The sequence below is a fragment of the Hyperolius riggenbachi genome, chromosome 2, assembly GCF_040937935.1.
Source record: "Hyperolius riggenbachi isolate aHypRig1 chromosome 2, aHypRig1.pri, whole genome shotgun sequence".
Classification (NCBI taxonomy): domain Eukaryota; kingdom Metazoa; phylum Chordata; class Amphibia; order Anura; family Hyperoliidae; genus Hyperolius; species Hyperolius riggenbachi.
Genome location: NC_090647.1, coordinates 462076782 through 462104655, shown reverse-complemented (window position 1 = coordinate 462104655; position 27874 = coordinate 462076782). Strand labels below are relative to the sequence as shown.

Genomic DNA, 27874 nt, shown 5'->3' with positions numbered 1-27874 from the left:
TAAACTGAAACGAGTATTTCTAAAACCATTAAATCAGGTGTTCAGTTTTCATAAAAGGTCACTTCAAGTTATGCATGATTGGCTTCTGTATGCATCTGACATCAGCACAGCCAATAGCAATTCCGGATCTTCCAGGTTTCAACAGACTGCTAAAAGACATGGTCAAAACCCACACTCATTTTGCTTTTAAAGAGGAACTCCAGTGAAAATCATGTAATAAAAAAAGTGCTTAATTTTCACAATAATTATGTATAAATGATTTAGTCAGTGTTTGTTCATTGTAAAATCTTTCCTCTTCCTGATTTACATTCAGACATTTATCACACAGTGACATTTTTACTGCTGGCAAGTGATATCACTGAAAGGAGATGCTGCTTGCTTTTTTGAAAGTTAAAAACAGCTGTTATTTCCCACAATGCAACAAGGCTCCCACAGTGTAATGTCAGGACCTCAGAGCTGTGAGGTGCTGACATCACATTGTGGGAGGGGTTTCACCACAAAATCAGCCATACAGAGTCCCCTGATGATCCGTTTGAGAAAAGGTATATATTTCTCATGTGAAAGGGGGTATCAGCTATTGATTGGGATGAAGTTTAATTCCTGGTTACGGTTTCTCTTTAACCCCTTCAGGACCGCAGGCACACCATACTATTTGCAATGCAAGAAGTTAATGGAATTGCATGTAAACCTTTTTCTGCATCATTTATTTGTTGTTATTATTATGTGGATAGCTGGCTTTGCAATGCTGTCTTGTTGTGCCTATTGAGTCTATGCTTCAGGCAAACTCCTCCTCCATCTCACCATCACCAACATGAAGTAAGGCCTTTTTCACATTGGGTGTGTTCAGAAATATATCTAAGTGCATGATAAAAAAAATGCATGCGTTGATGTGCATTTATAATGTGTTTCAGTGCATGTTGGGGCACTTTTTTTAAGCGGACCCATGCATTTATATGCGCTTAAACGCATTTGAATGCATTTTGTTCAGCATGTTTTGCTTATTCAAAGTAGCATTTGTCAATAAAGATTGTTTTTATTTGAAAAGGTTTTTTTTTTGTTAATTAGGGGTAAAAAATGCATCGTCAAAGCGCATTGCTACGCGCTACACAGTGTTACACACAGTAATGCCTGCAGCACCACGTTTTCCAAACGAACAGTAACAAAGCACATAGATGTGAACATGGTACATTAGAATCAATGGAAAAAGCTGTACATAGCAAAGCGCACAGCACAATGCTCTGTCAAAAGCACACAGCAACGTCACTTGTGTGAACAAGGCTTAAATCAGGGAGAAGGGGCCAGCAAGTGTTTTCCTGTGAGGAAACAGGTGACCCCACCCACCTTTATTCCTCAGGAATAAGCAGAGAGAGGAGGTGGGCAGGATGAGGAGAAGGTACTCTGCTGGGCACTCAGCTCCCATTTTCCAAGCAGCACCACTTGTGATAGATTTCTGAGGAGAATTCCTGACATTTCCAAATCAACAACTGCATCAAATGTGAAAATTGTGTGAGAAGTAGCATAATCCCTCTATTTACTATTACCAACTATGAACTAGAGCTTTAATTAAATCAGAGCTATTAAATCCGACCTGAACTCACAACTTCCTCTCTGCTCTAAAAGATATGCAACAGCATAATGACCTTTAAAGAAACATATTTGTTACAGTCCCACAATGCATTGCATAAGTCTGACAGCCACAGTCATGACTCATAAAGGCAAATGCATTGTGGGACTTGTAGTTCCGTAACAGCTGGAGGGCCAAGTTTGCCCATGCCTGGGCTAAACTCTCTAAATACATCGCAGGGTGGATTTCTCTATGTTTTCCTTTTGTTCTGTAAAAGAGTTCAGGTCCACTTTAAGGAATATTATATTCACCCATAATAAACGAGTTTTACTACTGTAGAAATAAAACATTCTAATCTACTTTTTAATATCATGTTTATCTTAAATGATAAAGTATAGCCTGCCAGGCTTGCTCTGCGATGCACAGGATACCTCCAGCAGTGCTTGGCATTCTTAAAATGAATAAGTTTAATATGTATGCCAAAAAACCCTGATAAAAAACAGTTTGTGAATTTGTAACCTTTTCAACAGAATAGTGAAAATAATAATCCGTGAAAGTCTCCCCAGTCACATAATATATTGGTTGTGCTGGGCAACAGAGCCATCCGTCTTTGCTGCAGATGTAGAAGTCATCACACGACACATAATCTGAGCTCACTTAATTTATCCTGCTACATTACAAAGTAATATCTTGACACAGTCGATAAAAAAGCACCTCTGCTGAAGAAAGTGACCAATAGGAACGCTGCATGACATCACATTTTCTTCCTGCCTGCAGATCAATACTAGACAGAGGATTTATCTCCTACAGCAAATCTAATCAAGCAAGTCTTGCCACAAACAACACAGCTCTAGTATTTAATAGAGACGGTATTAAAGGACAACTCTACCCTACAGCAAATGTTTCAGGCAGGGGTCACACTTGTCTTTCAGTTTTCTACACTTTGCAGAAAACTGAAAGACAAGTGTGACCCCTGCCTTACAGCAGCTAATGTAATTTATAGAGAAAACTGACAAATTGCGCAAGATGTCAGTTTTTTTTTCTGCGTGCGAAATCTGCATTATAGTGTGACCTTGCTTATTGATTAACATGAGTTCTCAGTTGAAGTCAGTTTTTCTGTGCAGAAAACGCGTACGAAAGCCTATAAGTGTGACCCCTGCCTCAACATTGCTTTGAAGTCAGAAAGCTGAATGTCTTGGAAACTGCAGCAGTGAGATACCACCCCCCACCCCAAGTACGTATTGTGGCGCCACCGCATGAGTGGGTGCGGGTGGTTCTGCTACCTAGAAAATGTCGGTAAAACAGTTTTACTAATATTTTACTTATGTATTACCTGGCACCCATACTCACTTGAACCATCCCCTCCCCTGTACGTGCCTAACAAGGACTGCCCACCTAATGCCTAACCCTAACCCACCAAGTGCCGAAAACGAAACTCCCTTACCCCGGCACACATATGACCCGCTAGCTGTAGCCATGAGAATACTACTGACATTTGGTGCCAAATTCACAGCTTAGGCGCCTGATTACCAATAGCTAACACAGGTGCCTGCCATCCTCACCCAAATTCCCTCATCCCCCAGATGTGGATGGGGGTCACATGCCAATGATATTTCTCATATGCAGAATAATACACAATAACTATAGGGTTCAGCAAAGAGATACCTTCCCTATGGCCCTATCAAAAGGAGGTGAAGATATAAAAAATGGCAATGGATTGTCTTACGACAACACAAAGTTTGGCGTTATTGAGTAGGGAGGTCTGTCAATCTCTTGGAAGCCGTCAGCAATAGAAATGCACACTTTGGGTGAAGCTCTCCTTTAAAGCAAACCTATAAAGGTTTGCAGGACAGTAAACTAGTGGCAAGGCTGTAAACTATAAACGTTTGCCACCATACCGGCACAGGCTGCAACAAACAAGGATCTGCTGGGCCCCGGTGTTTGGCTGGACTTTTTGTTTCAACAGCTCAACCACGTCCCACCTCCACCTGGTCATCACTTGGTCCAGAGTTGCTGGGGGTCTCACTGCCACATAGGGGCACAGAGACCCACTACAGAGTCACTTTAGAACAGCACTAACCCTACTTGCGTATACCAGTAGCAGAAGTTTAAGTACACCTGACCTGAGATGGATATGGTGGCTGTCATATTTATTTCATTTTAAACAATACCAGTTGCCTGGCTGTCCTGTTGATCTCTTTGACTGCAGTGGCAGTGTCTATTTCACAAATCTGAAACAAGGATGTGGCTAGTCCAGTCAGACTTCAGACAGAAACACCTGATCTGCATGCTTGTTCAGAGTCTTTGGCTAAAAGTATTACAGGCAGAGGATCATCAGGACAGCCAGGCAAATGGTTTTGTTCAAAAGGAAATACATATGGCAGCCTCCACAACCCTCTCACTTCAAGGGCTTTATTCACAAATGCGTGATAACTGCTATCACGGCAGTTATCACACGATCTGCCGCACGAGGATTACGTTTGCGTGTAAATGAAGGTTTGTGCACGATGACGTGCGCATTTCACGCAAACCTTCATTTATCACACAGCGTAATCCTTTATGCGCGCAAACCTTCACCTTCACGCACGGCAGATCGTGTGATAACCGCCGTGATCGCAGTTATCACACTTTTGTGAATCAAGCCCCAAGTGTGCTTTAATCACTTTTGTACTAATGCATTACTAGACGATACTGCTATTCTCTATTCTGGTCATGTAATGCTCCCTTTTATTTTCTTTTTAAAAAGTAAAATGAAATTCAAACTTAGTTACAGATATTGTTATGACATATCAGTGCTAAACAAGTCATTTTGTAATGCTTTCCTGCCCCCTCCACGAATGCTCCCTGCATGTCACTATCCTGCTCTCTAAGACCCCTGCACTGTTAGGGCTCATTCACACATAGGGCGTTTTGCGGTTTTTTTGAGTGCCGGCGATAAAAAAAAAAAAACTAAAATCTGCCTGTACCATTTTTAGGGTGACTCACTCACAAAATCGCAAAACGCGATTGCGATTTTAGATGCGATCAGAGCCTCACAGCACAAAAAAAATTGTGGATTTAGGGCTCTTTCGCATAACGTGCCCCTAACGCAACGCATGTTAGCTTTGAAGTTGGACGTTACATTGATCTGCGTTATGCGTCTCTTGATGCGTACGTGATGCGTATTTTTAGACGCATGCGTATCGAACAAAAACGGCGCATGCGGCACATTTAAAAAAAAAACATTACTGAGCATGTGCAAACATCCGAACGCAGCTACATACGAGTATAATGCACAGAACGCTGCACTTTCATTTACCGTGCTGCGTTATACTCCAACGCAACATGGGCACTGTGTGTGAACAGCCCATTGATTTATTATTGCTGTGAGTTGGGCTGCTTTACAGGCTGCTGTAACGTGGGACTTTAACGTCCCACTGTGAAAGCAAATTTAAAAAAAAAATCTAAAATACTGCATGCGGAAACCACCAACTTCGACCCCAGGTACCCAAAAATTGTTCCAACTCCGAATCCCCAGCCTTGGATTTAGGTATAGGTCTACAACAGCATTTGAGGATGGCAAGGCAAGGGGATGTCCTGAATGGGTGACAGGATTCAGGTAAAGGTCCACACCATAGTAGTATGTGTGACCCTCAAGCATACACTAGGATAAGATCAGATCTAAGTGGCTGGGTGATAAGATTTGGGTAATTATCCACAGCAATATTTGTGGTAAGGACGGTGAGAGGAGGACCATATACAGTGGGTTGCAAAAGTATTCGGCCCCCTTGCTGTTTTCCATATTTTGTCATATTACTGCCACAAACATGAATCAATTTTATTGGAATTCCACATGAAAGACCAACACAAAGTGGTGTACACATGAGAAGTGGAACGGAAATCATACACTATTCCAAACATTTTTTACAAATAAATAACTGCAAAGTGGTGTGTGCATAATTATTCGGCCCCCTTTGATCTGAGTGCAGTCAGTTGCCTATAGACATTGCCTGATGAGTGCTAATGACTAAATAGAGTGCACCTGTGTGTAATCTAATGTCAATACAAATACAGCTGCTCTGTGAGGGCCTCAGAGGTTGTCTAAAGCCGCATCTACACGCGTAGATGCGGCTCGATTGATAAGATCCGGCAGGACGGATCTTCGCACCGCCGATTCCCTGCTCGATCCCCGCGAGGGGACAATGGCAGGGAATCGTGCGGGAGATAAGCGGCGCCGGCGGGGACGAGCGGGGAATCGAATGCGGGGGACGCGGCGGGCACGCGGAAGAGGCGATCCGGCGGCTAATCGAGCCGCCGGATCGCTTCAATGTCCCATGGTGTAGATGGGGCTTTAGAGAATATTGGGAACAACAACACCATGAAGTCCAAATAACACACAAGACAGATCAGGGATCAAGTTATTGAGAAATTTAAAGCAGGCTTAGGCTACAAAAAGATTTCCAAAGCCTTGAACATCCCACGGAGCACTGTTCAAGCGATCATTCAGAAATGGAAGGAGTATGGCACAACTGTAAACCTACCAAGACAAGGCCGTCCACCTAAACTCACAGGCCAAACAAGGAGAGTGCTGATCAGAAATGCAGTCAAGAGGCCCATGGTGACTCTGGACGAGCTGCAGAGATCTACAGCTCAGTTGAGAGACTCTGTCCATGGGACAACTATTAGTCATGCACTGTACAAAGTTGGCCTTTATGGAAGAGTGGCAAGAAGAAAGGAATTGTTAACAGAAAGCATAAGAAGTCCCGTTTGCAGTTTGCCACAAGCCATGTGGGGGACACAGCAACCATGTGGAAGAAGGTGCTCTGGTCAGATGAGACCAAAATTGAACTTTTTGGCCAAAATGCAAAACGCTATGTGTGGCGGAAAACTAACACTGCACATCACTCTGAACACACCATCCCCACTGTCAAATATGGTGGTGGCAGCATCATGCTCGGGGGTGCATCTCTTCAGCAAGGACAGGGAAGCTGCTCAGAGTTGATGGGAAGATGGATGGAGCCAAATACAGGGCAAACTTGGAAGAAAACCTTTTGGAGACTGCAAAAGACTTGAGACTGGGGTGGTGGTTCACCTTCCAGCAGGACAATGACCCTAAACATAAAGCCAGGGCAACAATGAAATGGTTTCAAACAAAACATTTTTATGTGTTAGAATGGCCCAGTCAAAGTCCAGATCTAAATCCAATCGAGAATCTGTGGCAAGATCTGAAAACTGCTGTTCACAAACGCTGTCCATCTAATCTGACTGAGCTGAAGCTGTTTTGCAAGAAGAATGGGCAAGGATTTCAGTCTCTATATGTGCAAAGCTGGTAGAGACATACTCTAAAAGACTGGCAGCTGTAATTGCAGCAAAAGGTGGTTCTACAAAGTATTGACTCAGGGGGCCGAATAATTACGCACACCCCACTTTGCAGCTATTGATTTGTAAAAAATGTTTGGAATGATGTATGATTTTCGATCCACTTCTCATGTGTACACCACTTTGTATTGGTCTTTCACGTAGAATTCCAAAAAAATTGATGCATGTTTGTAGCAGTAATATGACAAAATGTGGAAAACTTAAAGGGGGCCGAATACTTTTGCAACCCACTGTATGTGATTGGGTAATGGGATTTGTATGGTCCATAGCAGTATTTACAGTCAGCAATAGAAGAAGGGGATCAGATCCATATAACTGAGCCACAGGATATATGAGATGACATAATTTGTATCACATTAATTGTAAAAAAAAAAATGTTTTTCAGGGCTCCAGAAAAGGTATCTTAACCATTTACCGCCATCCTAACGTATTAAAACGTCATGCTTACCTCTATTAACAGCAACATGACGTTTTAATACGTCGCGCATTCCCGCCGCTGCTACCGCCGTGTGTCCGCCGCTACCGCCGCCATTACCGTCGGGATCCCGTGCTGGGCGATTGGGGAAGAGGACTGAACAGTCCTCTACCCAATCGCAGTGCCTGGAGTGAATGGACGTGACCGCGAACAGCGGCTACGTCCATTCACATAAACAGGAAATGTAACAGTTTAATAAAGTGTGTAAAAAAAAAAAAAAAAAAAGTGAACACGTCCTATGAGTGTTCACCAGCGCCATCTTGTGGCCAAAAAGTATATTACACTTACAAAATACATACATTTTCAAGTATATACACATCATTAATAAAATTACACTTCCAACCCTCCCCCCCAAAAAAAACACTTGTAAAAAAAAAATCAGCTTAAAAAAAATAAATAAATAGTTGCCTTAGGGACTCAGCTTTTTTTATTCTATATTTTATGGGGGGAAATTAATTTTAATTTATTACATAGGGGCTTGTAATTATGGCCAGAACAAACAGAAAAATAACCACTTATATTTCAAAATAATATACTGTCGCCATACATTGTGGTAGGGACATAATCTAAACGGTTTAATTATCGGGACCACTGGGCAAATAAAACGTGTTTGTTTTATCCACAGGAGAATGTTTAATTTTAAAACTATAAAGGCTGAACACTGAGAAATAATGATTTTTTTTCTTTTTTTTTCTGTTTTTCTCATTAAAATGCATTTAGAATAAAAAAATTCTTAGAAAAATGTACTATCCACAGAAAGCCTAATTGGTGGCGAAAAAAACGAGGTATAGATCATTTTCTTGTGATAAGTAGTAATAAAGTTATTAGGGAATAAAAGGGAGGAGCGCTGACAACTGAAAATTGCTCTGGTCCGTTAGGATAAAAACCCTTGGGGGTGAACTGGTTAATTGGCGCAGTGTCACACATGTCACAACAGCAACATGAAAATGAAGAGGATGACATCTGTTAAAGGACAATACAACTGCAGCAAATTACATCTCGTCACTTCCAAGAAAAACTTGAAAGGGGAGTGTCATAATGTTTAGAATTGTCAACAACACATGACAGGATAGCAGAGTGGATCTGCTGTCACACCACACGGCCAGCCAGATGCCACCAGCCTTCCTGCATCCATATCCCACAGAAATAAGAAGCTGCAAGCTTTCCATCCCAACTAACCATTGCTGAAATCACTGACCTAGATCGTAGAGAGGCACAAGCCATGGTTCTCTATGGTCTTTCCTATAGAGCTATAATTCCATTCTGAATAATTTACTTCCCTGTAACAAATGCTGCTTATAAATGAAACAAGAAAAAAGGCACACTGCAATGGCAGAAACTCCCCCTGAAGACAGCTGAACAGTACAATCTAGCCAAACTAGTCTAGAAAAAAAAATTAGTAGTGACCTCTCAGCTAACCAATATGAATAATATGATAAGAACTATCAAGACCATTAATACATATGCAGGTGTTTTACTGGAGAATGCAAGCTTTAACTATTGCTTTCATATTGTCTTCCAGAAATTATAAATTATAATAATCAGTTGCAGATCCTCTTTTTTCTGGTTGATTGTAACATTTGAAAAATCTGAGCAATGTAACACACACATATTCAATTTTCACACAAGTATGGAAAAAAAAACATGGAAAACTCTGAACAAAAATATATGGATCTATAAACAAAGAAAGTGTCAATCTATTCTACATCATACAATTTCCACACAAAAAAATGTAAATATATCAGAAAAATACACCACTCTAATCACCTTACATAAAGCAGAAATCATATTTCTCACTGCAACAAAACAAAAAAAAAAACTTTCATTTTTTTGGTGCAACCAATCGTTTATATCAGATTGGTGTAAAATTGGATATTTTTATTGCATGGTGTGTGGGCACCTTTAGAAGATCAGAATACATACGTAGTAATAACCACTATAGGTAAAGGCTCCAGACATTCGGCACACACGAGAATCCCAGCACTCTGACAGCTAATGTCACAGCTAGTGACACCAGTGCACAAAGGAAGGAATGGGGACCTGCACAGAGCACTGCAGAGCTGCTGACAGGTGTGCACGGCGAGATGATCAGCACATGATTCCTTTGCAGATCTCATTAATCATGACCTTGTTCTCTGGCAGAGCAGCGGGGGAGGGTGGCTGTCCTGGTTACAGAGATGTCGCTCGTCTTCCCAATGAGGGAAGCGGATCAGTGGCATGAATGGGAAGGGACAGCAGGGATTGCAATAGCGGAGTACACGCAGCCTGCAGCAGCGCCAATGTGATGCCCGCACTACGCAATGCTCTGCCTGCACAGGAGGAGGACGCAGCGATCGCCAGCAGCAGCGCGACACGGGGACAGCAGCTGTCACCAACTTACCCGGGATTCCGCGGCCGCGAGACCATGAAGAAGCTGATCCCCGACTGACACAGTGCAGGGCCGGGCACTCTCACATCACACACCAGAAGTGACGTAGGCGGACGAGACGCTTGCTATGCCATTGTGGAAGAGGGCAGTGAGGGCATGAAGGATGGATCAGTCACTGTTGGACTTTGACAGATTGATCAAATGGGTGCTCATTCACAAAGCACGGTTGATCAATGCTGAAAGTGGGGTGAAACTCCACATAAAAAACAAACAAACAGAAAATAAATAATCAAATAAGAAAATATTTATGTAGCTTATCTATCCTGCTGTTTTACTGTTCAGTGTCTGAAATGTGATAAGAAAAATGACTGAGAAATGTGATATGAAAAAAAGATGTTTATCTGCGATGACAAAAGGGACATTACTTCTGCCCTCTCCCTTTTTTTTTTTTTTTACTTATTTCAATGTTAATTTACTGCTTATTTTACAGATTACTGTCACTCACACAGCAAACATCCCCAACATAATCTCAACTGTAATTTGATCTCTCAGGTGTGCCAGCTGACTGCCTCAGTAGAGCAGCTGATTTGTAAACATAGGATGTGGGTTCTGTAGGGTATTTTAAAAACAGAAACTGACACTTACCAAGTTACCTGGGGCTTCAACTGGCCCCCTGCAGCTGTCATGTCCCGCGCCATCCTCTACGATCCTCCATTCCCCCGCTGCCGGTTACCGTCCAATTATTTGTCTAACTACACGAATGCAATGGCGTCCTAGCTACCGCTCACATCTCCGGGAACTTCTTGCGCAGGCGCAGTACGAGAAAACTTCATACTGCGCCTGCACAGGAAGCTCCCGGAGACGCGAGCGGGAGTTAGGATGTGCGAGACCGCACAGGCACATTTGCATTCATCTAGTTAGACAAATAATTGGACGGTAACCGGCAGCGGGGGAACGTAGAGGATCATAGAGGACGGCGTGGGATATGACAGCTGCAGGGGGCCGGTAGCAGTAAGAGTGTTTTTGGTTATTATGCTGTTGTTTATCTTTTAGAACAGGGATGGTGCTCTGAGTTTATGTCCCGTGTAAGGGACAACTGAAGCAAGATAGATATGGAGGCTGCCATATTTATATATTTTTTAAGCAATGCTAGTTGCCTGGCTATCATGTTAATCCTTTGCCTCTAATACTTTTAGCCATAGACCCTGAACAAGCATGCAGCAGATCAGGTGTTTCTGACATTATTGTCAGATCTGACAAGATTACCTGCATGCTCGTTCCTGGTGTTATTCAGACATTACTGCAGAAAAAGAGATCAGCAGGACTACCAGGCAACTGGTATTGTAAAGGTAATAAATGTCAGACTCCATCTTCTTCTCATTACAGTTATCCTTTAAAGTGGACCTTAACTCAGAACTTCCTCTCTGCTCTAAAAGATAAGCAACAGTATAAGTATTATTATTATTATTATTTAGTATTTATATAGCGCCGACATCTTACGCAGCGCTGTACAGTATATATATATATATATATATATATATATATATATATATATATATATATATATATATATATATATATATATATATATATATATATATATATATATATTGTCTTGTCACTGTCCCTCAAAGGAGCTCACAATCTAATCCCTACTACTATCATATGTCTATGTTTGTATTATGTAGTGCAAGTACTGTAGTCTAGGGCCAATTTAGGGGTGAGCCAATTAACTTATCTGTATGTTTTTGGGATGTGGGAGGAAACCGGGGTACCCGGAGGAAACCCACGCAGACACGGGGAGAACATACAAACTCTTTGCAGATGGTGCCCTGGCTGGGATTCCAACCGGGGACCCAGCGCTGCAAGGCGAGAGCGCTAACCACTACGCCATAATAACCTTTCATGGCCTGAGCCCACTAACGCAGTTGTGTGCAGTTGTGCCCGCTTTTCAGCAACACAGCAATGTTGCAGATGCTGAAAACTGGACAGAAGCGGACACAACTGCGTTAGTGGGCTCAGGCCCTAAAGGATACCTTTAAAGTGTACCTGAGCCAAAGCTCCGGTACACAAAACCAGATACTTACCTAAAGAGAAGGAAGCCTCAGGGTCCTATTGAGGCTTCCCTCTCTACTCTGCTGTCCCCCGTCGCTGAGCACTGCCCCCTGGAAGATTAGCGACAATTGTCACTAATCAGATCGGGGCCACGCAGCTCCTCTTCCATTTGTGCTTGGACAGTAAGCCAGAGCCGCGGACTGCGTGCTGCTGTGCATGAGCGGGCTAGCTTGTGAGGCTACAGCGCGGCCATTAATACGGAAGTGAAGCTATCTCATGCTTTTTATTATAGTCAAGTCCAAAGTACCTTGGGTAAAGATTAATGGGGGATCCACGTTTTAATGATCTCTTGAGTAACCCTAAAAGAAAACAATCTTTATCATGGCTGTATTCATACCCGAGGGAAACACAGAAACAGACCAGAGGTTTTTCACAGCATCTCCAGAAATGGGCTGACCTGGGAAAAATATCTAAAGACGAAATCACAGAATATATTAAAGAAGGTTGGATAGCAATGAGAAGGGTGATTCTGGGAGAAGAATGGCAAGATACATACTTTAAAACTGTACATAGAGCATACATCCCCATTATAGGTCCCTATAAGCATTTAGATGAGAAAGGCATTAGTGGATGTCCAAAATGTCACAACCCTACCCCCAATTTAAACCATATGTTCTGGACTTGTAGCTCTATTCAAAAATTTGGGGAGGAAACATTGTCTTTTTCTGATTCCATAACGAGACATAGCAGACAAGTAGATTTAATATATTGCCTTTTCCATAGCTTGGGGAAGGTTGAAAATGGGAAGGCTCAAGCTATAAATAAATTTGAACAAATGGTTTTAATAGCAGCTAAAAAAGCAGTAATGAAAAAGTGGTTGGATAGCTCACCGCCCACGATAGATAAGCTAAATATTTTGTTAAAACATCTTTTACAATTAGAGTGCTTGAACTTGGAAAGGCAAGAAGCAAAGACAATAAGAACATTTTTCTTAACATGGCAAAAATATATTGAAAATACTTTTAATAGTGATCAGATTGTCCATCTGATGACATTTTTTGAGAATACTACATGGTATTTGATGGGTAAAATTGGTGGATACTTGGGAAAGTTGGAAATCTGAATTAGAGGTATTAAGACTTACGTAGTGGGCTAATGTTGAAGGATGGAAGAGGAGGAGAGGAGTGGGGGGAAAAGAAAGTGGAGCTAAGGTTATATAAAGGGTGCCTGATAGCGTAGCTTAGTTTTTAGTAGTAGTAGTAATTTTAGGTTTTTTATCTTCAACTTATAGATGTTGAGCTATGGGCGGAGATTTTGGAATACAAATCAATCTGGGATATAAATAGATAGTGATTGAGTTGTTGGATTAAAGGCCATAGGAATGAACCTTTTAAAGGGGCGTTCTAAGATTTTCACTATAGTGGGGACTGAGATAAATTCTTGTTTTCGTTTTTCTTTTTTAATTGGAAAGACGACTAAGTCTTCCATGAATAGCGATTTTCAATGTGTATAATAGAGGAGCTACCTCTTTCTATGGCGGAGCTCTCTAACCACTTGAAAAATTTAACATTTGATAGAGAAATCTATTAACTATCTCAAAGGATTCTATATTTGATTTCTGCCCATATATGACATATAATTTTGTATGTTGCTTATATTGGCGAATAATTGTTGATTCATCTGAAATATAATCTGTGAATGTTAAAATGTGACAATGCATGTGAGTTGTTCGATGATTCTCTTGAACTGTTTGTATTTTATTCACATGCTTCATCATTAATAAAAACAGTTTAAAAAAACAATACGGAAGTGAAGCTGTGCGGTCCCGTTTTGGAGGGGGCCTCGCTCTGCAACGGGGGCTGCCGACAAACCCGAGCTTCAGCTCCAGTTCACTTTAATCAGAATCAATTTATTTTCTGCCAAGTAAGTTTGCACCTACAAGGAATTTGTCTTGGCAGTTGCTTAACAAACACAAACAAAAACAATACAAGGACAGAGAGTGTGAATATTACAAGTTAAGGACATTATAAGTATAGTGGCAGTAAGCAATGTGAGAATTGTTCATTTACAGTTCTGTGCTAATTACTATCAAGCCCTAGCAGCTCTAACGTGGTTCAGCATTAAGTATGGCTACCGCTTGAGGAAAAAAGCTGTTCCTGTGTCTGGAGGTTTTGGTAGCGATTGACCGGAATCTTACTTTTGAAGGCATGTGCTGGAAGATGGAGTGAGCTGGGTGAGAGGGGTCAGAGGCCATTTTGGTTGCTCTCTTTCTGCACCTGCTAGCGTAAAGATCCTGCAGGGAAGGTAAGCTACAGCCAATTATCCTTTCTGCTGATCGGATGATGCGCTGCAGCCTCCCCTTTTCTAATGCTGAGCAGGAGCCGAACCATACAGTCATAGATGATGTTATGGTGGATTCGATAATTGCAGTGTAGAACTGCACCATCAGATTTTGAGGTAGGCCAAACTTTTTCAGCTGCCGTAGATGGTACATTCTCTGTTGCGCTTTCTTGAAAATAGTGGCAGTGTTGTTGTTCCATTTTAAGTCGTTTGAGATCATGGACCCAAGAAACTTGAATGACTCTACTTGGGTTATTGTGGGTCCATTTATGCTTAAGGGGAGGTGCTCGGGGGAGATCTCCTAAAGTCTATTATCATCTCCATAGTTTTGAGAGCATTTAGATCCAAGTTGTTGCTGCTGCACCAGGAGGAAAGCTGCCCCACCACATGCCTGTATGCAGACTCATCCCCGTTTTGTACGAGACCAACTACTGTTGTGTCATCTGCAAACTTCAGAACCTTAACAGATGGATCTGTGGAGATGCAGTCATTGGTGTAAAGTGAGTACAGCAGTGGGGAAAGCACACAGCCCTGGGGTGCACCAGTACTGACTGTCAGAGAGCTTGATGTGTGTTTACCAAGTCTAACACGCTGTCTTCGGTCGGTTAAGAAGTCGGTTATCCATTTGCAGATGGATTCAGGTATGTGTAGCTGGGAGAGCTTGCTGTGTAGCAGAGATGGCATTATGGTATTAAATGCAGAGCTGTAATCTATACAGACGAACTTTAGCCAAACAAACATACTGTCATTAAGTTACATTATTTATGTTAATTAAAATAGATAGGTAATATAATCTCTTACCCACCCCATTTTAAAAGAACAGGCAAATGTTTGATTTCATGAGAGCAGACATCTTTTTGGTTGAAAGGAGGTGACAGGGAGCATGAGACACAGTTCCAACTGTCCTGTGTGCTGATCACCCCTCCCAGTTGCTAGGCAACGTGAATAACAACATAGGAAATCCCATCATGCTGTGCACAGCATCAGGGGAAAAAAAGCCCGGGCAGTTTTCTTTGATGGGTGGAGCTTAGCTAAAAATGCAGCTAAAATGATGCTTTGTTAAGAAAAACAAAGTTCTGATGCTGTGAAACTGTTAAAGAAACACCAAGCCTTTTCAGTTCTGCTAGATTTTTAGTCTGGAGGTTCACTTTAAAGGTTATTTCTCTACGGTAACAGTGCAGCAGGCAGCAGTTTGCAGTGCTTCAGGCTAATGAGCTGCATGGATACTTTGACCCCTGAGATGATTGTGATTGTTTTGGGTGACAGTCTAACCAGCAGTTTCTCACAGACAAAAATGCTGACCTGCATGTTTTGTCCAATAGAGAGGAGAGAGGAAAAGAAGCAGGACACTCCCAGATGAGGGCAACTATAAAGCGATCTAGCCACTACACTTGCTATTCATTCCGAGCAGAAGAAGAGATGCTTGTACAGACACCCGGCTGTCACCTAAAGCAATCGCAGATCATTATTTTGCCTGAAACAGACTAAAGGCATGTCATTTTTTGTGCATGATCATATTTTTGATCAGATCATACAGATCGAAATGGTATTTAATCGATCACCAGCATTTAAGAATCCATGTATAAAAAATCTGCCATGCCAATCCACCAGTTCTTTAAGAAAGCAATCGCTAACGCAACTATTCAGGTTTGATTGGGCCCACCAGCTACTGCGTTTTCACACAATACAGTCTGAATAATCGGGTCGTAAATAAAATTGTTCACTAAAAATGGAATCATTTATGGCACCTTTATTTTTATATAGGGGTTTAGTTTACAGATGGCTGGTTGGCTAAAGCACCTTGATGACCAGCGATTTGCAGAATAAACTATTATGCCTATGGGAAGCAAACATGACCAGAAAAAAAGGCTTATGCTAGCCATACAGGAGTCTAAAATAGAACAGGTATCCGCTTGGGACAGTATTCCCCTATGTAGGCATTGATCCAGTAATAACCGATGTATGGCCTACCTTAGAAAACAGGTGGCTTCATAGTCACCTTTTGTCGAGGGCTGTGAGAGTCACGAGGCTCTGACTTAAAATAAAAAGCCACATTTTGAAGAGGTTGAAAGAAAGGGGGAGAACCGAGAGCCCAATATGGTGTAGTATGTTAATGAGGTGATGTCTGATGCAAACACACACAATGGTTATACTCACAAGGACGGGTCGCCTCCAAGGCAACCACTGGATAAGCAGGCGGGGAGAATTGTAACCTGACCCCGCTCAGGGTTAAGAAGTCGCTCTCTGTAGATAGAAGGAAATAGGGATACACCCCTCCACCAAGGGTGGACTAAACAGTTATGTGGTATAACAACAGAGGCGCCAAGTAGAGTAAAATTAGTTAAAATTGTTAAAAAGGGGGAAGTGGGTGGACTCACCTCCCTTCTGAAAAAATGGCCAGACAACGGGCAGGTTACTTCAAGTTTAAAGTAACATTTATTATGAGCTCCAAAAGTGCAACGCGTTTCACGGGTAACAGTCCCGCTTCTTCAGGCAAACAATTTTTGGAGGGAGCAAAGTCGGGTCAAGAGCCAGATATAGCGCTCTTGACCCGACTTTGCTCCCTCCAAAAATTGTTTGCCTGAAGAAGCGGGACTGTTACCCGTGAAACGCGTTGCACTTTTGGAGCTCATAATAAATGTTACTTTAAACTTGAAGTAACCTGCCCGTTGTCTGGCCATTTTTTCAGAAGGGAGGTGAGTCCACCCACTTCCCCCTTTTTACCAATTTTAACTAATTTTACTCTACTTGGCGCCTCTGTTGTTATACCACAAAACATTTTGAAGAGAATACCCATTGGCAAGTAGTTTTCATAATAATTACCACACAAAAATGAAATCAGCTGCACTTTCTAATTTATAATCATATAAACTATTTTAACTGCTAATAATGTGACCAAGGCCTAATCTCTTAGCAAAGCAGGGATGAGCAAAGAATTTGACTAATATGCAAATCTCAGAGCTACGATTTTCAATTTGGTCCATAGACTTTCTATACATGCAATTTTTCATGCATTTTCCTCTCTATAGTAAAACACGTGATTTAAACAAGTGTGCTCCCAGCCTAGGCAGCGCCTTCCTCACATTCACGCTGCGGAAAGTGCAAGTGCTATCGTAATGCAATACTTCCTGATGCAGTTGTGATTACTATTCATTTTAATGAATTGAAATTGCAACGCACTGGTAGGAATTTACCCAGCAACTATGTGTTATGATTCTGCGGTGAATTGCAACTCACGGAGCACACCTTAAGCCTAGTACACACGATCCAATTTTCCATCAGATTGGCAGTCAAATTGTTTTTTTCCCGGCAGATCCGATGTGATTTCCGATCATTTTTCTGATTTATTTTGTATAGAAGTGATTGGAAAATTGCATCGTTGGTACTAGGCATTAAAGGAAACCTAAACTGAGAGGGATATGGATTTTTCCTTTTAAACAATACCAGTTGCCTGGCAGCCCTGCTGATCTCTTTAACTACAGTAGAGGCTAAGTCACACACCTGAAACAAGCATGCAGCGAATCCAGTATGACTTTAGTCAGAGCACCTGATCTGCATGCTTGTTCAGGGGCTGTAGCTAAAAGTATTAGAGACACAGCATCAGCAGGAGAGTCAGGCAACTGGTATTATTTTAAAAGGAAAAATCCATATCCTTCTCAGTTTAGGTTCCCTTTAGGGCCTTTTTCCACTAGCCTGCGATTTGCGATTTGCTTCTGATCGCAAATCGCAAGGTACATTAAACTAATGGAAACTGCGGCAGCAATTTCCATTAGTGCGATCCGATTGCGATGCGATTTTGGTCAAAGCGCAATCGTTGTCCTGCCGCGTTTTGTATGCGATCGAGCTGGACTATAATGAGTATAGTAGCTCAATCGCAATCGCATGGTGGAAATTGAAACGCGATTGCGATTGCGATCCCATTTCATAGTGGAAAAGAGCCCTTAAGGTGGCCACTAATGGTCCAATTTCTAGCGACAAATCGTTTGAGCGATCAGAAATTCTGATCGGATTAGTTGTAAATAAACTCCATTGATGGGCACAATCTGTTACTAATAATTATAAAAAAAAGTTGTCCAATTTTAGTCAAATGAAAATTTGGATTTTCTTGTCTGTTGTGATAGATAGGACGCAAAGATTGGTTAGTTAATGGTGTAGTGACTAGAGATAGCCCAAACCGTTCGCGGGCGAATCTCTATAGTCACTGTACTACTTCCGGTTCGCTATCACCCGGAGTAGTACGCCTGCGCCGGCCCGGCGGTGCACGTCTTTGATAGCGCGCCTGTTGCCGGGCATTCTCTGCGCATGAACGTGACGTCACTCATGACGTCACGCACATACGCATAACAGAAAGAGCCCGGCAACAAGGAGCACACTCTAGGACGCGCACCGCCGGGCCAGCGCTGGCGTACTACTCTGGGTCATAGTGACCCGGAAGTAGTACAGGGCGAGATGTTCGTCGACATCTCTAACAGTGACTGATTTTACTTCTGATCAGAATTATCTGATCGCTCAAACGATTTTTCGCTAAAAATTTGATTTTTTTGCTAGAAAATGGCCACCTTTAGACAGCGCAGCCTATGAACTGTTGATGTCCCTGTGGATCACATTGCCAAAAAGGTGCCCAGAAAGGCAAATATGGGGAAGGGGATATCAATGGAGCATGTGATAAAGATCCAATCACCACATTATCAATTTGCAGGCAGGAAGAGCTGCTTTCCTTTTATATTCTCGTGCATGGCTAGCTTTCTACTCATTCTAATCATCAATCCTAACACAGTGAACAAACGTTTACTACAGTAACCTATCCTGGACGTTTATTTACTTGAAATCACAAAGCAACAACTGTTTTGCCAGTATTAAACATGGCGTACAATATCCCAGGACGCTTACTAATGACGTAACGAACGCGACAGCATACTCCAATATGGTGGCGTCCATGCAAACGGGCATGAAAGTAATGTGACTCGGTGGGATGGCGACGATGTGGTGTGCCGTGCTGAGGACAGCGGGGGGCTGCTGTGGCCGGGCTCTGGTGGGAAGGAGAGCAGGTCGGTGTCCTCTGTGTGTCGATACGTCTTCTCCTCGGAGGGGGGCAGCATGAGCACAAGTGTCCCTCCATGCAGCGACCGCTGTCATCTCATGTCAGCGTGTATCTATAACTCATCTTCTGCATGAGAAGATGGAGGGCGTGTATGTTGTATATTGCAGCTTCTGATCGTGAGCTCTTCATGGCAAAGCAAACTGGGAAAACTTTAATAGCCTATTCCCCAACCACCCCCCCCCCCAACACCTATTCCAACAAACTAGGATGTATTGTCATAGTAGCATACATGAATGCTAGTATGAGCTAACATGTTACTACCCTCTAGGTGGCCACATATGATACAATAAAAGCTCTACATTTACCGCAATTTGTTAAAATCCATCGGATTTCCAGAAAAATTTAAAGCTTTTATTTTTATTCAAGCAAGAAATCTGATTGTAGTTCTTTTTTTTTTTTTTCTCTCAATATGTCGACGGGGAGTGGTGGATTTTCCGAACAATTTTTATGAAAATTGGCCGGTGATATATACACCCAAGCAAATTTCTTAGTTCTCAATCAATTTTTTTTTTCATTATTGAGGAAAATGTTTGTGTGTGTGGAGCATTAATCAGATTTTTTTAACTGTTAGAATGAATCAGAAAAAGTGATTGTAATCCTAGACTTGAAAAGAAATGTTAAAAATGGAACCCTCCTCTGGTGGGCAATTACTAACTACACACACACACACACACATGAGGGGAGCTCTGTAAAAACAGCGCTGGAGGTTTGTCGCAGCTGGTGCCACCATAGGCCGTAATAGGAATTATAGCTATAGCTGCGCTCAGTGAGTAATTTGGGCGCTGTCAGAAGACGGAGCACAAATTACGATAAAAACACTGTAATTACACTACCCCCCCCCTTGACCCTATCCCTTCTGATCTACTTCAGCCTCACTTCACGGATCTGGCCCCAGTCCTCACTACCATGTTTAACCTCTCCCTATCCACAGGCACCTTCCCCTCAGACTTCAAGCAGGCCACTGTACTGCCTCTGCTCAAGAAACCCTCCCTCGACCCCTCGCTACCCTCCAACTACCGCCCGATCTCCCTCCTCCCCTTTGCCTCAAAACTCCTTGAGCGTCTGGTTCACAAACGCCTGACCCAGTACCTCAATGCCAACTCACTACTAGACCCACTGCAATCTGGATTTCGGCCTGCCCACTCAACCGAAACGGCTCTCACCAAAGTGGTCAATGACCTTGCCTTAGCTAAAGCTGAAGGTAAATACACCATTCTCCTCCTCCTTGACCTTTCAGCAGCTTTTGATACAGTAGATCATCCCCTACTCCTCCAGTCCCTCCAATCCATGGGCATTCACGATCTCGCCCTGACCTGGCTTTCATCCTACCTCTCCAACCGCTCCTTCACGACCTCCTTCAATGAGTCCTCGTCCACCCCCAACCACCTCTCAGTGGGAGTCCCCCAAGGCTCGGTCCTTGGCCCTCTACTGTTCTCCCTCCATTGGCAAGGTTATCTCCTCCATGGGTTTTAACTATCATCTGTATGCAGATGACACCCAAATCTATCTCCACACCCCTGACATATCCACCACTACCATGGACAAGGTCTCCTCCTGCCTATCTGCCATCTCCTCCTGGATGTCCACTAGGTTCCAAAAACTAAATCTAGACAAAACGGAATTTATGATCTTCCCACCCCGGTCATCCCTGGACCTCCCAGATGTGCAGGTCACTGTTAACCACACTACTATTCACCCTACCTCTCAAGCCCGCTGTCTGGGTGTCACCCTGGACTCCGCACTCTCCTTCACTCCCCACATCCAAAACCTCACAAAGTCCTGCAACTTCCACCTTCGTAACATCTGTAAGATTCGCCCTTTCCTGACCCCTGCCACCACCAAACTCCTCATCCATGCCCTCATAATTTCCCGCCTCGACTACTGCAATGCCCTTCTGTCTGGACTCCCTAAGACCCGAATAGCCCCACTGCAGTCCATCATGAATGCGGCTGCCAGAATTATCCACTCCTCCCATCGCTCCACCAGGGCGGCTCCCCTCCGTGAATCCCTCCACTGGCTTCCTATCCAGTCCAGAATCAGATTCAAGATATTGTGTCTGACCTACAAATCCATCCACAAAACCTGTCCAACCTACATTTCTGATCTTACTCAGAGATACACACCAAGCCGCTCACTCCGCTCCTCCAATGAACTTCGCCTGACCGCCCCCCGCATCACCCAGTCCCATGCACGCCTCCAAGACTTCTCAAGAGCCGCTCCGACACTATGGAACTCCCTACCTCCACCCATTAGGGCAGCCCCCTCCTTCAACACCTTCAAGAAGGCCCTCAAAACTCACCTTTTCACTCTTGCCTACCACCCCTCACAATTGCTCTAAACCCACAGCCGAACTCTGGTCCCCTACCTCTCGTGTCCCTACCTCTCCCTCTAGATTGTAAGCCTTTGGGCAGGGTCCTCACTCCTTTTGTGTCCTACCTGATCATGCACCTCTATTACTGTGCACCCATGCTATGCATTTGAGTGAACCTAACTTGCCTAACTCCATGCTCCCATCCAGTGACTGACTAAGCATTACCTTGTACTCATACTGTGCTGTGTGATCTGGTTTTCTTGTATTCCTGTATTGTCATATTGCTGTTTGTCACCCCTAAATATTGTCTGTAACCTAAATTAATGTCCAGCGCTGCGTAATATGTTGGCGCTTTATAAATACAACAAATAAATAAATAAAATTACATCTTTCCCCACTATCCAAGGCGACCTGGAGGAGGAATAGTAATTAACGCCACCAGAACTTTTGCAGGAGCAGGTTGAGCCATTTTTTGGCATGGGGGGAAACTAATAAGCATGCAGAAAAGCATTTTCAGGGCTTTTCACCCTTGTAGGGGTAAACGGTGGGGCTATAAACGACCCATGCTTCTGGGGTTGGCTCAGATGGTGAAAATAGGGTTAAAAACTCAGTTTGGGTAAAATGTGGGAAACTATGATACAGGTTCTGCGCATTCAACTTGAATGGGCAGCGCTTGAAGACGGACGTCGCAGTAAATGATGTGCAAGCAGCCGGCATATACGACGTGCAAGCAACCATCTGAACCAAGCCTAAGGGCCCATTCACACGAGAGTCTTGCCGTTTATTTCAGCAAAACTCTAGCGCTTTTTAAAGCGCTAGTGCTATAATACCCTATTGGCCCATTCTTACTTGGGCGATTTGCGTTAATCGATGGCGATTAACACAAATCGCCAAACGCAAATGTGTAGCCTGCACCATTTTCAGGCGATTTCCCGCTAAACGCGATCGCAGAAAAATCGCTGCAGTGTCCAGTGATTTTTCCTCGTTAAATCGCAGAAAAATCACTCCCGCAGTTTTGCACTTTTAAGTGTGAATGGGGCCTAAAAGTTACTGCTGAAATAGATCCCAAATAACCTCACTGTGAGCAACTCTGCCAGAGAGGTTATAAAGCGTAATGTAATAATTGAATGTTTTTGCTGTCGCTCACTGTTTGCAACTTTGCTTGTAGCGCGTGTCATCCTTGTAAAGAAGTGCGAGCCTCAGAGGATTACCACATTTACAGCATGCCAGTATTCAAAGGACTCTGCTATAGGGCGTCTGCTTGGAGTGGGCGGACAATCCTCTGCTGAAGCCGTCCTCGCCTCTCCGGCTCCGGCTGTCTCCTTTAATAAAGGTAAGCATTGCGTGTATTTTGTGAATGTCAATATATTTACATTATTGGCAATGATTGTTCATGATCACCTTGTGTGAAATTCTAGCATCTCTAAGCTGTCCCTTGATACTGTTTAGCAGTCCATCATGACGATCACAAAACCATAAACCAGCAAATTGTATATGGAGTGAATTTTAGATCCTATTTAAACCTTTTGCCCATTACTATTAGCCAGAATGAGTTCCCTGTTTAATATATGTAGTTTAGTTTTTCTTATCATTCTTCATTCTTTTGTCTTCACAGCTGATCAAGAGAGTTTGCTTTCACAGGCTGCAGACCAGCCAGAGAACCCCAGAGTCCTAAAACTTGCCATCATAGGAGCTCCAAATGCAGGAAAATCAACCTTATCCAACCAGCTTCTTGGCAGAAAGGTATACAGTGTATTGCTAACCATAGTCCTATTTCCAAAATTAAAGCCCAGGTAAACCCAAAATTAAACAAGGCAAAGTGGATGGACTGAATCCCCATTTCATGAGTGCAAGCTGCTTAAAATAAACCAGTGACTTATTAAAATGGAAAACTCTTATACTTTGGGAGGGGGAAGCCTTTGGACTGTAAAGAGGCTTTCCTTATCCTCCTCTGCAGCCCAGTTCCAGCACTGGGACCCCAGAACTGTGGCCTCCTTGCGTGCGCACTAGCACAGTGCTGCTCAGGCAGTGGCGTGGACCTGATCCAGCCTGTCTTTTTCTGAAGAAAGTCAAGTGGATCAGTGCTAGTATGCCTGCGTGAGCTGCTGACAACATTTGACAAGCTCGTTTTCGGGGGTCCCAGCGCTGGAATAGTGCTGCAGAGGACAAGGGTAGCCTCTTTGTGATCCAGAGGCTTCCTTCTCCTGAGGTATGTACCCCATACGGCACGTTTTTTTCATTACAGGTACACTTTTTAAAACGGAAGCCATCAGATGTAACCATGTGACTCTTTAACTATGTACATTGACTGAAAGGAAACATCTGAGGAAATGTAAAACAAAAATAATCTTACCTGGGGCTTCCTCCAGCCCCTTGCAGACGTCCTGTGCTCTCGCCGCAGCTCCGCTTCCAGCGTTGGCTCGGGGGTCCCCTCAGATGCAGTAGTTCTGTGCCTGCGCAGAACACTCCAGATGACATCAGCGTGACACCGAATGGCTCTCGCGCAGGCGCAGTAGTTACCGACCTGGCGAGGTCAGCATCTACACCGGAGGGGAACTGGAGCCACCGGAGCTGCGGCGAGGGCACAGGACGGCTGCAAGGAGCTTTTGGCTTTTTTTTTTTTTTCTCTCTTCCATTTCCTCGGACATTCCCTTGAAGTTCCCAGAATTTCTGTAGAAAGGGGTGGCAAAGAGCAGAAACATAGGCAGTGAGAGGAAGGATTATGACAGATGCTCATGTCCTGTTTCCAGTCTGTGGATGTCTGCGAAGTGAGCAGAGCTTCCATGGGCATCCCCAGTAATTTTAGTATCCCACTAAGCTGGCCTACCTCCGACTTCATTTGTCACATTTCGGACAGAGGACAAAGGTGGACATGGTGGGGAGGAGGGACATGAGGTACAAAGGGGACATAGCAATTGGGGGTAGATGATTAAAAAGATGCCCCTACAACATGGATACACCAGATTAGGTATATAATTTTTTTTTTCCCCTGATTTTTGTCCTCTAAATCTAAGTGCGTCTTATGCTCCTCTTGCTTCTTATTACATTGTTTTATAACTTGAACCCTCATCAGTAAAAGGCTATACCACAGATGAAACAATTTGCAGTGTGAGGGCTGCCATGGACAGAGCGTGAGGGAGGCTGCATTAGCACTGCACAGCCTCACGCAGTACTAGCAGGTGAGATGGTATACTATTGTGGTAAATGATAATTACAGACGGCCCACTACTTAAAAACCACTCTAGTGACATTTCGGAGATACATAAAGTTGTCTGTGTACAGCTTTGACTTTTATTATATACCACCACAAAGCCACCATCAAACCTCCCTTAGGGGGTAGGTTCACTTTTAATATTTTTATAGATACAGTGCTCAGGCTGCTTTAAGGGCACACCGTAGTGACATATAGTGCAATGTAGTAAATTATTCAGGATACCCAGTTTTACGTTAATGATCCTGGTTTCAGCATCAGAAACATTTCCTATGTCTAAATATTGCTATATATTGGTATGTAACCATGCCCTCCCAATGATGTCACAGCCCAGAATGTTTACGCTGAATTCTCCTCTCAGTGCACTCTGGGAGACCAGTTATTCCTACTGGCTTCAGAACAAGCAGTAAATACACATTCCCCAGTGATGCACCTGTTGGCAGTAAAAATGTTGCCACCTGTGATAAATTTCAGAATGGAAATCGAGGTGAGGAAAGATTTTACAAAGGGCAAACGCTAACTAAATAATTTACAAAGGAATCTTGTTAAAATAAAAGCAGTTTTATTCATTCAATTATTTTCAGTACAGTGCCTGTTTAAAACCATGTCCAGCCTTTTCTGACACTTCTCTCACTTGTCTCCAGCTGTTTCCGGTTTCCAGTAAAGTGCACACTACTCGCTGCCAAGCACAGGGTGTTGTCACAGAAGGCGACGCACAGCTGGTAAGTGCACAGCAGCAATGCTTTGTGTTCATAGAAATGAAAAGTACAATGTATATGGTTTAGGATCTAAGCGGCCATGTGTATGTCAGCAAGTTGGTAGTTGCACAGTCTTTGCAAAGATTTGAATAAAATGTGTAAATTGTGCCTAGTGCCTATATCCAAGTTTCACTCTTCGGAAAAAATGTTAATAATTGGTTATCGGTTTTTAACCCAGATTCTCCTGGACACCCCGGGTATGGTCAATGCAATCAAATTAAAAAGGTAAGTTACTTTTAAAAAAATGCCTTATGTTAACTCCAGGGTTATTTTATTTCTTTGTGATCAGTTTAAAGGAAACCAGAGATAGCATTTAAAAAAGATTTGATACTTACCCGGGGCTTCCTCGAGCTCCATAAGCACGTGCGAGTCTCTCGCCATCCTCCCGCAGTCTGCCGTTCAGCCCTATAAAATCATAATTACAAAGGAGGAAAGAGTATGTAGCCTAAACCATAACAAAATACACACAGAGCACATAGACACTATGATTCATGCCACTCCAGGGTATAATAAATCCTCATAGGACAGCTTAATGGCTGCAGTGACATATTGCTGATGTCCGAAAGACTGTATGGCAACAGACGTTTCAAGACTCTCTTAACTTCATTGCATGTAAATCTATAAATGAGTCCCACCACTCCATCTTAAAATAGAGAGGCAGATCTCCACAACAATCAGATCACAATGCCAGCAAAATGGTCTCCTGCTCGGAATCGCAATGCCTATGTGCTCTCAGCCAGATGACCAAATTGTCTCCTGTACAAAGCTCGTGTGGGCTCTCGCAACTATCACCAATTCTTAAGGGTAGCAGGTGTTCAGCGATGTCTGCTGCGACTGCTGGTGCGCGTATCTCCGACTCCTCCACACACAGGATAGCTAGCCTGTAGTCCGGCGTGCTGTGGTCTTCGCTTCCTGGTGTCAGCTGCAGGAAGACATGATCCTTCTTCCATCAGGGCTTCCGCTGGTGTTATGTGACCGGATGTGCGCCGATCCTTGCTAGGGACATCTTGCGACTAGAAGGAGCTGGATGTAGCAAGGATGAGCGTGCTTACAGACAGCTTAGAACACTTTTCCAATAAGCACTAGTGTTACATGGTCAGATGAGCACCAATCCTTGCCAGAGAGCAATTAGCATTAGTCAGCATTGTGCGATTGAGATGAGCTGGATGTAGCATGCCACAGGGTGTGTGTGCTTCCAGGGAGCTTAAAAGATCTACTCTGCGGCTATTACTTTGAGCGGCCAGACCACGCCCCCCGATTATGTGTATTCAGAATATAAGCCGCATAGACTTTTTCACCCCACTTTTGGGGGAGAAAAAGTGCATCTTCCGATATATATTCTGTCCCTTGCCGCAGCTCCACTCCCTGTCGGTGGCCCAGGGACCCCTCCGTTGCAGATGCCGGCAAGGTTGGCATCTTCTGTGCCTGCTTGCTGCCGTGCTCATGTAGCCTGGAACGTTCTGTGCAAGTGCAAAAATACTGCACCTGCATGGAACGCTCCCGACAACGGGACAGCGAGCAGGCGCAGAAGACCTCTGCAACGCAGGGAACCCTGGGACACGGGAGCGGAGCTGCTGCCAGGGGCTGGAGGAAGCCACAGGTAAGTAGATCATCTTGTTTTTTTTTTTGTTTTGTTTTTTTAAACCAATAATGTGATCACTCAGCAGTCCTTAAAGTGGACCTGAGCTTAAAACTTCCTTTGTGCTCTAAAAGATAAGCAACAGCATAATAATATTTACAGAAAAACATTAATTTGTTGCAGGTGATAGAAATCCTGCTATAAATATTTCTTTATTATGATTTAGTATTTATATAGCGCCGACATATGTATGTATTGTGTAGTGTATGTATCGTAGTCTAGGGCCAATTTAGAGGAAAGCCAATTAACTTATCTGTATGTGGGAGAAAACCGGAGTACCCGGAGGAAACACACACAGACACATGGAGAACATACAAACTCCTTGCAGATGTTAACCTGGCTGGGATTCGAACCGAGGACTCATCGTTGCAAGGCGACAGCGATAACCACTACGCCACCGTGCAGTGTGTCTACTTCCTGCTTTTATGGAAGCAGACAGTTAATGCTCTCAATACATACATGGTGGAATAATCTGTGTTTTCCTTCTGTCCTGTGCTTGAGTTGAGGTCAACTTAAATTTTTACATCGTGCCGTAAGTAGCTCTGTAAGTTGAAAGTACCGCATTGTCATTCACTTTGCAGGCATAACCTGGAGAAATCCCTTCAGCAGGACCCCTGGGAATCAGTGAAGTTTTCCGACGTAGGTAAGCACATTCTATTCACACTCTCCATAAGCTGTAAGCAGGTCACTGAGG

General features: G+C 43.3%; 2 protein-coding genes across 4 annotated transcripts in view; one reads left to right on the top strand and one right to left on the bottom strand.

Moving 5' to 3' along the window:
- The window catches only part of FAM222B (family with sequence similarity 222 member B), a 183179-nt gene extending 173321 nt beyond the window's left edge, over nt 1-9858 (bottom strand). Inside the window, exon 1 of one of the 2 annotated variants that reach the window (XM_068265902.1) lies at nt 9778-9858. The gene's annotated coding sequence lies outside the window, so the exon portion shown is untranslated. The remainder of the gene's footprint in view (nt 1-9777) is intronic. The other variant, XM_068265903.1, reaches the window with a different exon arrangement.
- Nucleotides 9859-19077: 9219 nt separating this feature from the next.
- The window catches only part of ERAL1 (Era like 12S mitochondrial rRNA chaperone 1), a 42371-nt gene continuing 33574 nt past the window's right edge, over nt 19078-27874 (top strand). For both annotated transcript variants that reach the window (XR_011026439.1, XM_068270139.1), the window contains exons 1-6: nt 19078-19208; nt 22741-22905; nt 23188-23315; nt 25428-25505; nt 25720-25766; nt 27762-27823. Coding sequence is in view for 1 of the 2 variants with exons in the window: in XM_068270139.1 (XP_068126240.1) it covers nt 19133-19208; nt 22741-22905; nt 23188-23315; nt 25428-25505; nt 25720-25766; nt 27762-27823 (556 nt within the window). In the remaining variant the exon portion in view is untranslated. The remainder of the gene's footprint in view (nt 19209-22740; nt 22906-23187; nt 23316-25427; nt 25506-25719; nt 25767-27761; nt 27824-27874) is intronic.